Source organism: Nothobranchius furzeri, chromosome 4 (assembly GCF_043380555.1).
Source record: "Nothobranchius furzeri strain GRZ-AD chromosome 4, NfurGRZ-RIMD1, whole genome shotgun sequence".
Classification (NCBI taxonomy): domain Eukaryota; kingdom Metazoa; phylum Chordata; class Actinopteri; order Cyprinodontiformes; family Nothobranchiidae; genus Nothobranchius; species Nothobranchius furzeri.
The window spans coordinates 88,495,270-88,509,238 of record NC_091744.1 but is presented as its reverse complement, the minus strand read 5'-3'; the positions used below and the strand labels follow the sequence as shown (position 1 = coordinate 88,509,238).

Sequence of the window (13,969 nt, the reverse complement as noted above, 5' to 3'; positions counted from 1 at the left end):
CCCTGAAGACTTAGTTGTTAGTCCTTTTACGGCCCTCGCCTTTGGAACGGGCTGCCGGAGGACCTCAGGTCCGAAGGAAATATCCAGGCTTTTAAGAATAGGCTCAAGACCCACCTTTTTAGCTTAGCTTTTAACTGATCACTATTTATCTATGAATACATATTTATCTCTTTTATTATTTTTATCATTTTATCTACATCTTAGTGTTTTTACATGATTATGTTTTCTTTTACTATCTTTATAATCACTTTTTATCAGTTACTTTTTATCATTATTAGCTTTTATTATTTTATATGTTATATATCTTAAATCCTCCAGTGTTTCCTCTGCGGAGCCCTCTGCCTTGGGGCCGGTGGTCAGGGGCGGCGGCGGCCGAGGCGCTCCCCGGGTAGTGCCCGGGCACTGGTGGGGGTTTCTGCCCTACGCCACTGGGCGTCATGGGCCAGTGTCTTGGCTGCTGCCGTGGATCTGTTGCTGCCAGGGCAGATGGCTCCGCTGATGATGTGTCGTTCATTACCTGACCCATCTGAACTCAGCCTATTGTTTCCTCTGGTGTTCACGAGTGTGTGTGTGTGTGTGCATGGACGAGTGTGCGGGTGATTGTATGTCCACTTTGGAAGTTGGGTGCGGGAGGGGAACTGTAATTTTTAATTGTTTTATACTTGGGGAGGGGGGCTGGGATGGGAATGTGGGATCTATGGGGCCATTTTAATCTGTAAAGCACTTTCAGTTGCATTTTTGGTATGAAAAGTGTTATATAAATAAAGTTGATTTGATTTGATAAACTTGTTTTGAGCCTGCAGGGTTAAGCATTTTAATGGTAACTGCCACTAAACGGTGCACTGCTGACATAAGTCGGTGGCTGCAGTCTTCTTAAAACATGAATTCTGGACAGGGTTTTACCCCTCAGTGAATAATCTCCTTAAATCAAGATTTTGACATTGGATAAAATATTCATGGTTGTAAGTTTTTCCTTAACTTTAATTTGTGTTAACAAAAAAGTTCAGTTGACCCAATAAACAGTTACAGTTGAGTAAAATAAAGTTAGTTGTCATGCTTTAGTCATGCTTCTTTACAATGTATAAAACCTTTAAGTGTGACTTTTTTAAAATGTGTTTAATGACTAAGCATGCTGATGTTAAAAAGGTTATTTTAGTCTACAAAAAGGCATCGTCTTGATTTTGAAAAGGTCATGTTGTAGCTGCAGGGAGAATGAGTTAAGACTCAGATGTTTCAAATACCTAAGCTTAAGATGTTGGGGCCACTAAATATGTCCTCTCCTTTTTGCACTACTGACATTCTCAAAGGCCTTTCCTGCTCTTAAACCCACTCGGCAATAAACATCCGTCAGCAAAGGCCCTTTTCAGTGCTGTCCCATGACTCAGGCTTATGTTCATGGCTGCTGTGCCTCGTAAACCTGTTCCATGCAAAAAGCTTTGGGTGGAACGATGGCAAAATGCATAGCTGGATCAATGAGTCATTTGCTCGTGTGTTCCCTCTCTGCACTTATCCCTGGCTTGCAGAGGGGTTTCCATCCCACTCTTTGGGTTAATCTCTCTGGAAGAGGTCTTATTGAACCCCTTCACGAGTCAACATCCTCTGAGCGTAAACTGGAATGCCTAGATGGCCCAGTGGTAGGGTAGGCTGGATGGGTCTTGAATGAAACACAAACACAACCCCAGATAGAGTAACCTCCTCAGGCTTCATCTCCTCTCTCCATGTGAAGCAAAGCACTCTGAACACAAGAGGAAGAACAAATCAAACAAATTTATTACCGTGTGGCCAGAGAGGTCACCGCGTGACAAAAGCCTCCTGTTGTGAAAAGGAAGGCTGTGAAGTGGCCCCCTTCGAGCAGGGCCTGCATGACCACCTCAGCATCAGGCACACTGTAGGTCAGGCTGGAAGGAGGCAAGGAGCTAGAACCAGTTCGAGAACAAAGACCTCCATCATTCTTGTTGGGATGGAACATTCAGCTCCCTATCGGGTAAAAGTATAGATCTTTGGTGACAATCAACACATATCCATCTCAGTCTCAATGGGAATTTTACTAAAGAGATACTGTGCAAATTTTCACATTTTAAATCATTTTCTTGAGCCTGCATGTGCAAAAATTAGCCTTTACAGTGTTAGTGAAATGCCACTCATACCTCCATTGCCCTGAAGGCTGAGGAGACATTTCAGCCGTTAGATTAAGGTGTTAAAAGATGAACGCACACGAGGAGATAAGTTTCCCTTTTGGTTTCACTAATGGAAGACTAGGGGGTGCTAAAAGCAAGCCAAAACTGCCTAGCATCCCTTTAAAATATGAAGTCAAGTAAGATCTGTTAGACATTATTAGGTTTTTTTAATTATTCAGAAGAAGAAGAAGAAACTAACCTTTATATGTATCTATATAACCAGTTCTTGGGAAGGATGAACTTGCACAACACTGGTTGCTAACATCACTTAATTCAACAAATTTCAAGCAGCTGAGCAGTGATGATTCATAACAAACTTCAGGATGAGCAAAAAACAACTGACAATAATGAACAATAATTATGTTGTTGGTGAACAGACTTGAAATCCTCACTTGGAACGTAGAGCCACTTCTAGTAGAGGTCAGGCAATAAAGTTTTTGATGGGGGATACATTTTGGGGAGTCATATATTTTCTATTAGCATAAAAATAACATTATTGCTTCATTCAATTAACATTAATTTACCAATGCTAAGAAACACTTCTTGTCACATCCATCAGTTTTTATCTGCAGACACTTACATAGTCATTTTAGTTACTTTTATCCTACGCTCTCAGTTAGTTCGTCATCCAACGTAGCTTCAGAGTGAGGCACAAATTAATTCATTATTTTCCGACACAAACGGATTGGTACTTACAGCGAGGCCTCCACCAGCACCCATCGTCTTCGGTGACAGATTTACTGGATGCAGCCGAGCGTTTATCTCTCTGATCTGCTCTGACACAAATCACACCATCTTCCAACATACCAGTTATCTGTCTGAGCACTCAGGCTTCATTTGGTGATTAAAAAGGCTTTTGTCTTTATTGGGAGACACGGCAAACCTTCAGTGAACTACTTCTATATTTTATCCTAACACATTGTAGTTGTCCATTAGATTTATACAAACCTCTACACGCCCTGCTTGGTATCAGAAGATGGAGGAGATCTCTGAGACACCTCTGGGAATGTTTCACCATTGCCGTGCGGCCAGAATCCCTGCACTTCCAGTTAGATTAGCTGGATGGAAATGTCACCCACTGGTTAGTTTGCAGACCAGATGGCAGGTTAGCTCTAGTGATCAGCATTCAAGTCACAAACTCCTGTGCCCATCTTGTACGGCACAAAGGGCTGATCTGGGATGCCAGGCTGCAGCTATTCACCCAGCTTTGCCTCACAGGACAGGCTGACCGGCTCCAGAATGAGCATCCCAGTATTTGCTCACCATAAAATGGGACGATTGTGACAGTGGTGCAGCTTATTCACGGGTTAAGTGAAAACAAGTGTTACAAAAAGAAAACTGTTAAGGTTTTAACTAAAATATGTACACTAAATGTAAGTGATTTGCCAGATGTTATTTTAGGAGGAAGTATGTTCAATTCTCTTTTCTGAAGGAAGGAATCAGCAGGTGGCCTCAGCAAGAAATTACCAAGCAGCTGCTCTATTTTAGTTTTTTCCAATTAAAAATTCAAAGGGAAACAAAAATGCGGCAAAACACTGTGTAACCGAGTCCTATCATTCACAAACGTTCTGTTTCATTACTTAAACTGGATGAAATAATATTTATTTGATTTGATTAATAAAAACATTTTCTATCATATCCTTTGAGTATTGTTGAATGGAAGAAAGACTTTTATGGCGGTCTCGGTGGCGTGTTGACAACAGGAACAACCCCTAGCTGTGAACTTGGTTTGTCCTCATCGTCTTCTTTCATCTAAAACATAGCAAACCATGCTGTGGTATTTTTAGGTGAGTTATTCTTTGCTTCTGGGCCTAAAAATGCAGGAAGCATTACTGAACATTAGCCAGAGTTGTTCTACCTGCATAAATTGCAATAATCCTGAAGATTTCTCTGTTTTTAAAAAAGATATGTTTTATTTTTGGGCGTCTCAGAAAAATAACTGTTTAGATTCAGAGTTTACATTTTTTCATTATATTGTGTTCTACTGTGCATGATGTGCATTTTCCACATTCTTATAAAGATTTCTTTGCACTAACATTATTTATCACTTTGAACTCATTTAAATATTTTCTCACTTTTTGATAAATAATGATTTTTCTCATCGTGCATTCTGTCTTTGCCACTATTTGCATAAGTTATTTATGAATGAAATTAGCTATAAACTAGTTGACATTTCTGAAGCTAGGCTCAATAATCACTGCTAATTAAAAACAAATAAACTGACAATTGGCATAAAAACATTAATCTCATCGCTCTGAATCCCAGTGATTGGCCTGATGGGATTATTTTTACTCTATTATTTACTATCAGGCCCGTTAAGGTGTTTCTCTAATGACGTGCTAGAATGGTCACGAGAAGCTACCCTGGTGTGTGTGCATGCAGTCTAAAAATACCACTGAGCTGCTTTGAGAAACTGAATCTAGGTGATGACATATAGTTGGCAGACCTTTGATGACTTCCCTCAGACTCCCACCAGACCCGATTTCTTTTTCTTTTGCACACTGTCGCGAGTGAAAATCTTCATTTGACTTTCTCTTCATGGGTTTCAGTTTTCAGAATGGGAGCGGGTCCATCCATTCTTTGTTTAATTTGACTATAAATTCTTATCAGTTTTCATCTGTTGTATATTCCATCTCCCAGCAGCATTTGTCTTTGAAGAAAGTTTCCCTATTTTTTTTATGTTTTCATCTGTTTTAAAGGGCAATAAAACCGGGGGCTGGCCTCGCAGCGCTGCTTCACAGCCTCATAATGATATTTAAATTTAATTAAGTACTAGTTCTGATGACGTGATGCTCATATTACCATTTATTTTCATAAAAATAAATGAAAGTTCGGTTAAAGGTTAAAAACTAATTATTTATTATCCAATCTGCATAAGGCAAAACCATTGTGCTATAATGGATGTGAAATTATTTACGTAAATAATCATTAATTACTGTGTAAACAATGTGGAATAACAGATGTTGCAAATCACATGTTAAGTTATTTAGCTAATAGGTTTCAAAATGTAAAAATCCACAATGTAGCTTAGAAGAATAACACGTGGTGTTCCACAGGGTCAGTATGTGTACCCATGCTGTTTATAATGTGTTTAAATATTGTTTGTTGTGAGATCGGGGTGTTAGAGTTCATGTTTGAAGATATTCCTTCATTTGGTTTAGGGGTAAATTTAAGAGAATTGGAACAAAAATTAGAATGACTTGAGTAAAAAATAACGGCTGGGCATTGTTAAGTTAGGGTTAGGGTTAGGGTCCACCAATGGCTTTAAAACCTTTACAGTTTAGTTCTCTTAGACACATCTTTTACTGGACGCTTCAGCCATAGAGTTAAAGTCAAACGGGTTTATGTAACAAATGTTTACGCTAAACACCAAATCATTGAAATATTTAGTACAATCAGTTGTGTCCAGTTGATCTGTAGTGTGATGCAACAATTCAGTTGTCTTGATTAATAACTCAATGTCTGATCAAAATAAGTTTTGCTGACTAATTTAAAGAAACTTAAAGGTTTCTGTCAAAGTTTCAGTGCTCAGTGAGACACGTACACAATGGGTGACTTGTTATGAATGAAATTCAGACCTGTTGTGGAGAGGCTGTCGGCTGCAGTCTGAGGTAGATTACCAAGATGGTAGATTAAAACAGTTTTTTCAGGGGCTTCGCTTGTTTGAGACCACACGATACTGTCACTCTTCTGGGAGTTGGTGTTCAGGGTGGTGGTTGGGGGAGGAATGCGCTCCCGGATGGAAAAGGCTCAGTGCACAGAGTTCCTCCTTGCTGCCAACTCTGCTTAGAAATTGAGCCCGGCCAGCAGCAGAAACTCAATCTTCCTTTCCAGCTGGCCTCTCCTCTAGTAGAGAAGTAGGGGATGGTGATGATAATGAACACCCGCAGTGGATTAATGATTTGCTTTAGATGAAACAATACTTTAGTGAAGCTGTATCATTCATTCACTTCAAAACTTGCATTCCCCATTCCCCAATTACTGACTTGTTAACCGCAGTTTGTCAGGTGCTGACTTTCATCTGCAACATATGAGCAAAACGACAATCTAAGAGGTGAAAAGTGTGTATGACAGCTCATAAAGCCAAGATTGTTAGTGCAGTGGGCCTCTGAGTGTCTTTGCTTTGAGTTTTGCTGCCAAGAGGACCTGGTGTGGTTTTGGACCAGTATACAGTGGATCTAGCCTCATTGACTTCACCACACTGTGCAATGGAAAAATAGAGCACTTGTCTCCAAAATGACTTTGAGAGGTTGCTGAACCATAATACCTCTTATGTGAGCATCCTGGGTCAGAGTAAAGATCTCACTTGACAAATGGGCTAAAGGAAATAAACGGGCAGATGTGAGTCATAGAGCTGAGTGGAGCTACTCGCTTTACTCTGCTTGTTAAGTTTCATCCTTCTGATGAGAGAAGGTAAGGGTTAGGGTTAGGGTTAGTGACTTGTGAGGTCAAACTCACGTTTTAATGCTGATTATTGTCCTTCCTTTTCCAAATGCCAGGGGCCTGGTGGCAGTTTTCCTTAGATGTACAGAAGCTGCTATAAGGAATACTAACGTGGTTGTGCCTCACCAAACCCCCAAAAGCTTTATGGCTTGAATAGATGAGGTTGTTCTCACAGAATTGGAGCTTATTTTAGACCGTCGTCCACAAGAAAACCGTGTCTAAGGAGCCCTGAAACATCATCTTTTCAGAAATGGTTTTCATCTTAGCATTTTTTCATGGACTCTGTCATTTGGTGTACTTTTCTCACATCCAAGTTATTTTCATTCCCAAATCTAAAACACAAAGAAACACCTCCCACCACCACTCTCACCTTTTCTCCACCCGTCTCTCCTTGAGCTAATTATGCGTGTAAATTATGACTACCATAAAGACAGATTACAAATTGGTGTGCATGGTTCGTTATCACTTGTCATGTATCATTTATCACACGTGTAATTACAACACCTCTGCTCTGATTTTGCCACCACTTGCTCTCTTGGGAGGCTCATTAAGAAAATTGTACGCACCGACGTCACAAAGGGAGGGAATGAAAGTGTGTTTGTCTGTCAAAGCCCTCGTGGTGGAAATGAAAAGATAAGACAAGCCTTCAGCATCCCTGTATGGCCTCCTGGAGAGGGAAGACAGGCCTCCCTTCCCTCCTTCTTTGACCCCTGCTGCATGTCCCACCGCCTACTGACACACTCAGCTTGTGGCTGATGAAGGAACATTAGGTTAGGTCAGGCATGTTCATCTTTGACTAAATCGAAGTCCGATTGTTTCCTTTCTGCCAATGCATGCAAAGATTTTCCACTTGGTGTTTTTTTATTTACCCCGACACAAGGACATGTCTTCGGCTCTTCTGGTACCTCTCCTGGGCTGCAGACCAAATGAGCTGCTCACGAGAGAGCCATTTTCTAAATAATAGTTTACCAGCAGGCATCCTTGTGTGCATGCATTTGGGACATTGGTTGGCGCTCTCTTGTAATTCTAAAGCTCACAGCTGTTAGAGTTCTGACCTTTGATGATTAAGCTGCTCAGAACCTGAAGCTTGCCAGTTTATTTTTAGCCTGTTAATGCCAAATGATCTTTAACATGTGTTATGAACAGTGTGTTTGATAAATAACTACACACTGGTATGGAAGTCAGACATATAGCCGGAGTTGTAATATTTCTAATCAGCTTTTTTTTGTTGTTGTTTTTTCTTACAGTCGTGCAATCAAGACCAATCAGGACCTGCTTCCAGAGACCCCCTGGACAAACATATTTTACGACGACTTCTGGGGCACCTTGCTCACACACAGCGGTAGCCATAAGTCTTACCGACCCCTCTGCACCCTCTCCTTCCGCCTTAATCATGCTGTGGGTGGGCTGGAGCCTTGGGGTTACCACCTGGTTAACGTGACCCTCCACGGCGCTGTGACCATCCTGTTTACCTCTCTGTCTCGCCTGTTGCTTGGGGCAGGACTTTGGAGCCTCCTAGCAGGCCTGATATTTGCTTCTCACCCTATCCACACCGAAGCAGTGGCAGGCATTGTCGGACGGGCCGATGAAGGCGCCGCACTGTTCTTCTTGCTGTCCTTGCTCTGTTACATTCATCACTGCAGGCTGCGCGGGCATGCCGGGCCCCTGCGGCTTGCTGCGTGGTTCATGAGTAGTTTGGGCTGCGCTGCGTGTAGCATGCTGTGGAAGGAGCTGGGAGTGACTGTTCTGGCCGTGTCTGCGCTGTATGACATCTGTGTTTTCCACAGGTTGAAACTGCGACAGGTCGTTAGGCTCATCTATAAGGTAAACCCTCAAAAATAGATGTTTAATGCCATCAGTGCACACATGATTGGTTTGCTTGTTGAAAACAAGTCTGAGTGATGTTTTTTACATTGGTTGGAACATAAAGAAAGTAAAACAAAGAGTTTTACTTTAACAGCATGCATTTAAAAGACGTCTTTTGATGGCTTATCTGGGTAGAATTTCATTTTGACTGTCATTTATGTGGCAAGAAAACAGGATCATATTTCTCCTTTTTATTACAGTTTCACAATAGTCGGGATTATAAAATGAGCCACGGTCTTCTGGGGAGGAAATACTGAATTATTTTCCTAAATTTTAAATTCTTTCTGAGGTTTTTGTGATTGAACCTGTGGCACGGAGGGAAAAGTCAGCGGTGAAAGGAATTTATATAAGAGAATACAAAGAAACTGTAGAAGCAAGCAGAACAATCGTCCGTAAAACAGCTAAAGACCAAAATGTGGTGGCTTATAAGATTGGATGTTGATCCTCAATTTTCTCAGCCGATTTAGTGGAGAAAGGTTTGGTATGGCCGTCGCGGTCATACACAACTTAAAGGGACATTATGGAAGTGTGACAGCCAAAGCATGTATAGAAATAATAAACGTCTTCTTCATACATTCTCCTGCAATGCCCTGGTCCTGTAGAATGAGCCCTGGCATTTTTACTGTGATTGCCTGTTTTTCTGTAAAATCACAGAAAAAGAGAGATGCTCGGGTCGAGCAGGCTGCTTCATGCGCGTTCACGCTCAGGCATCGCCCGTAGCATTTGCTATCCGTAGCTTTAGCAGCAGAGAGAGAGGCAGTGCCACTTTGTCGCTGTTCCTAACGCCTAGTGACAAAGCTAGCTACATTTCTGAGGACCCTTAGCTACTTTCTGTAGAACTTTCTTCTAGATATTTCCTGCTAATTAGCAACAAAACAGCCATTTTCACTCCGAACCGTTCTTTGGTTTGACGTTGTTTCAGCTGTCATCAAGGATATAAATGTTATAGATACAAAGGACATCACTGGTGCTTTAGCTCACCTAGTAAGATGTTGGACTCATGTGCAGAAGTCCTGGGTTCGATTCTGGGTGTGAACATAGTTTATTTAGAATTTCTTTTTTACATCAATGGTATATTTTTTTACAGTAAGATGCCCAAATTTTTATTTGAGACTCGCTGAACGGCATTGAATTCACAGATAAAAAAGATGTGGGTTCAACTTTCATTTTGGAACAATTTTTCAAGCAAGGGAAGGGAATGATCTGAGCATGCAGGAGGACTGACCCATCATAAACCTTTGTCGGCTGTGCTGAAGAGAAAGCTACGGAACCAAATTATTTAATTAATTATCTGCGTGTTCTCCTGTCCTCCGTCCTCCGGGACACACACACACACACACACACACACACACATGACTGTCTCAGCTGTTATTTTCGTTAAGGAGTGTGCACGTACAGCATGCGCGCCTCGTGCACGAGCCTACTATTGAAGCTGCCGTTACGCTTTTGGCCTGAGGGGGCAATCACGAGTATAAAAATTCAAAACTCCGTAAAATCCCTTTAAAACTATTAAAACTTTGCAAAAGAGCAAAACATGCAAGGCAGTAAAATCTCAGCTGAAAAGAAAAATGCGTAAAGGCTGTAATACATGAACAAAGGGAGACATAACGTAGGTATACACCAAACAGAAATCTCACTTTTACACTTTTTTGTGAAGATAAATATAACAGACACTTAAACATATCTTTATAATCCTCTCACTGTCCTAATGGGTGTGACCCCGCTAGGAAAGCTGACCAATGAGCAGGGTTGATGGTTTATCCCTTGGGTCCATGCGGCAGGGGTGAGGAGTAAGCACCACCTCACCCCTGCCGCATGGACCTCAAGGGATGAACCATCAATCCTGCTCAATGGTCAGCTTTCCTCTCGGGGTCACCCATGAAGACAGTGGGAGGGTTAAACATGTTATTTACATTCTGAGTACATTATATTTTGTTTTGTTTAACACATTTTAATGCTAGTCTGTCTGTTAAGTGATTCCAGCAGAAACAGTGAATCAATCTATAGCAGAAAAAAGAGGAAAATGAAAGAAATGAAGCAACAATAACCCTTGTTTTAGCAAAATTCCTGCTAAATGAGCCATTTTCTTTTAGTTGGTGAGAATTCACTCTTGCATGCATTTGTATTTTTACGCTGGGATCAGGGTTGTACATTTTTCTTTTTGTGGGTGTTTCCTTCGACCTTGCAGGGAAAAAGAAGAAAAGGGAGCGAGAGTGTATATCTGAACAAATGGCTGAAATAACAGAAATTGATGGCCGTTTCATAACTTCTTTTTCATCAAAGCACCTAGTTGTTCTATAAACGGTTTTTCCCCAACAGCACCCGCCAGAAACATTTACCATTTTCCTGTCAATTCAATGTGCCGAGCTCGCTCTTCCCATCATAATAAATCCAACAAGATGCTTGCTCAAATGAGACAAAAGGGCTGTGAAGCAGCCAGCGTGAACAAAACAATGCTTCAAGAAATCTTACTACGAAAAGGTTGGGATGGAGGATGGAGGAAACCAGAGAGAAGCAGAAATGGAAGAAAAACAAGAGAGCTGGTTCATGTTGATCACAAATCCATCACATTCCTTTTAGTGCTCAGTGTAGTGTGGTAATGAAAAGTGAAAGGGTCTGCTGACATCCTCTCCATGCTGTCCTCTCATGATTTAAGCTTTATCTGACTCCTGTCCTCCTGCCTGTGGCCCATCTCTTACCAACAGAAGACAAGCCTCCTATTGCTTGTCAGGCTTGGCGGGACTTATAAGCCAACGGGTTCAAGAGGGCAGAAGGAAGTGTCGCCTAAGAGCTGACAATGTTGCAGCTCTTTGATTGAAAGCTAACAAACCCCGCTGGTCTTGTCTTCAGGGTAAAAAGTAATTGGAACCTGGTTTCAGTTCTGCACCAAAGCTAAATCTGTGCATTTCTTTTTGGATTTGCAGCCGTTGTTTACTCTATTAGTAGAATTGGGTTACATCTAAATTTGTTTCAAAATTTAAAGGAAAACCAGGTCTGCAATGGCTTGGCTAAGCTGAGATGCTATTTATATGCAGAAACGTTCGGTTTTACAATCACATCATCTGCGTGCCTTGGCACGATTAGGAGTGAGCCAGTTCGGTTCCACTTTAGCCGTGTTTACATGCATTTAAAGTCCCGACTTCAGCCTGACTAACACAATATATCCTTTTTCTGGCATGGCATGTAAAATCTGTCTTCATGGGCTTGAGACTGCAGAGAATGGGGTTTGCTTTGCTGCCAGGGAAGATCAGAGTACTTCCCAGACGGTGCAAGCTAACCATTAGCACTAGCAACTACAGAACTGGCAGAACACATTCAGCTTGTGTCATTTGTAGAGATAACACTTCAACGCCATACAAACCCAACAAACAAGGGCAAATGAAAGCAGTGGAAGAGTTCCTTTGCTGTTAACCAATCAGAGGCAAGATGTTTGTATACCATGAATATTAATGAGGATGACTTCAAATCCTGCTGTTCTGTGCCCGCGACTCTTCTAACTACTTTTTACTTCCTGACAAAGGAAATCCAGAACTTTTCCACAGATAATGACTCAGAGAACGAATTCATCCTAGAGAACACAAACAGATGTATTAAAATAAACAGTGTAGGACTCCTTTAACTTCAGATGCCTGCCACTTAAGTACAACGTTTACAGTTTAAATTTACAATCAACCTGAAGATAATTTGATAAACAGCTCACATGTTTGTACCCCAAATATTCCTAAAACATTTTTAGGGTTAGACTCTTCTCATTGCACCACATTCATGGTGTTTGACAAAAACCTCAGGAAAATACAGCCCATCATGGTTTTGTCTCTGCTAGGAAGACAATTTAATGATCTGCTGACAACAAAGCATCAACAACTTGTTCCAGGCTTAGATTTTCCCAGTTTAGGGTGCATAAAATGACATACTGCACCTAACCAGACAGTCTCAGTCTTGTACACAGAGACAAAACATACCATTATGCCCAACAATTTTAAAGTCACAAACATTTGAATCTAAATGAAGCTCACTTAAAGTGAATTGTTTGGCATTAAAGTGACAAATAAGGCACTGTGTGGGTTGAAGTGCCCTTTAGAAAATGCATCTACTGCCATGGAAGAAGATTGTAAAACAGCATATTTTTCTGGAAGCTAGTTTGCCATACGAGCTATTTTCTTCCTAACATGCAACTATAGCTAACAACCGTCATTATCGTAGCGTGTTATTTATTCACACCACAAGTGTGCTAGACTCCAGCACAGATGGAGTAGTCAGAAGTTCAGCAATGCTAACGTGGCTTCTTTCTAAAGAATGACACTCTCTATAACTAAAAGAGTGCACTATCCTCATGCATTTGTCTGCACTTTGCAACCAACTGCGTTCCCCAAAACGGTAAAAGGTATACATCAACACACATTCTCCACTCTTATTCGACTACTTAAAGGTTAGGGAGAGTTGTAGAACAGGAAAACCACCATTCTGTAAAATGTGAAAAAAGCAACTGCTTTTAAAATGAATTCCTTTTGAAACCTAAACAGAACATCCGTTTAATAATGTTCTGTAAAGAAGTGTGAAAGACAACGTGTCACCCTGTCCTTCCCTTTTAGCAGATAAAACCCATCCCAGGCTTGTTGCTTGACTGGCGTGCTGTTAATGGGCCTGCAGTATTTTATCACTCAGCTCAGGCCCTCTGACATTTAACACTGGAAATGATTAAATGAGCCTGCTTGTCTGATTGCAGCACAGCCAGTTACAGTAGCTTTATATCCTCTCTAAATCTGCCTTTGTGTTATGGCTTCTGTGTGCTGGTAGAACGGTGCAGGCGGGAAGGGTTACTCCACAACTCATCCATCAAGGTTTTTGACTGCAAGCTCTGCATGCAAATACGGAGTAAAGTACTGGTGTTATATTGGTTAATGCATCCTGCAAACAACTCTGAGCATCCAGTCGTACTGGAAAATACTAGTGTACCATTCCACTCAAATGGGATTATTTTCAGGCTTTGAAAAATCCTGATCTTGTTTTTAGTGGTTTTTTCTCACCAAACTGGTCCCAGTGCTAAAACAAAGCCGAAGTTTGCTTAACACTCCAATGTTTTCGTTTCCACTACCAAAATCTCGGGCTGTAGCCCTAATAAAACAGCTGCAATTCAAGCACCAGCTCCTTGTTACGGCCCGCTAAGAGAAGCTTTTGTCAGTAAAGGAGGCCGACTGATGGAAACTAATGAAAATGAAAAACGTTATTCTAAAATGTCTTAGCTAGTTTCACTTTCACTCTGCTTAATACAGGATCAATATTCAGTCACATCATGAATGAGAAGACTTGTAGAATAAAAACGTTGTTTCTTATCCAGCCATAGTGTGTGTGTGTGTGTGTGTGTGTGTGTGTGTGTGTGTGTGTGTGTGTGTGTGTGTGTGTGTGTGTGTGTGTAATTGCCAGTTGTGCTCTATAAACAGGCCAGAATAATGATAGACACCCTGAAATCTATAAATAAACTG

General features: G+C 41.2%; 1 protein-coding gene across 3 annotated transcripts in view; it reads left to right on the top strand.

Annotated features, from left to right (window-relative positions):
• The window catches only part of tmtc2b (transmembrane O-mannosyltransferase targeting cadherins 2b), a 104,806-nt gene that overhangs the window by 36,653 nt on the left and 54,184 nt on the right, over positions 1 to 13,969 (top strand). The window contains exons 1-2 of one of the 3 annotated variants that reach the window (XM_015965468.3): positions 7,870 to 7,962; positions 8,408 to 8,444. The exons of 1 other annotated variant lie outside the window; for it this stretch is intronic. Coding sequence is in view for 1 of the 2 variants with exons in the window: in XM_015965467.3 (XP_015820953.3) it covers positions 7,868 to 8,444 (577 nt within the window). In the remaining variant the exon portion in view is untranslated. Of the gene's footprint in view, positions 1 to 7,867; positions 8,445 to 13,969 lie in introns of those variants that run through there. One more of the 3 variants, XM_015965467.3, reaches the window with a different exon arrangement.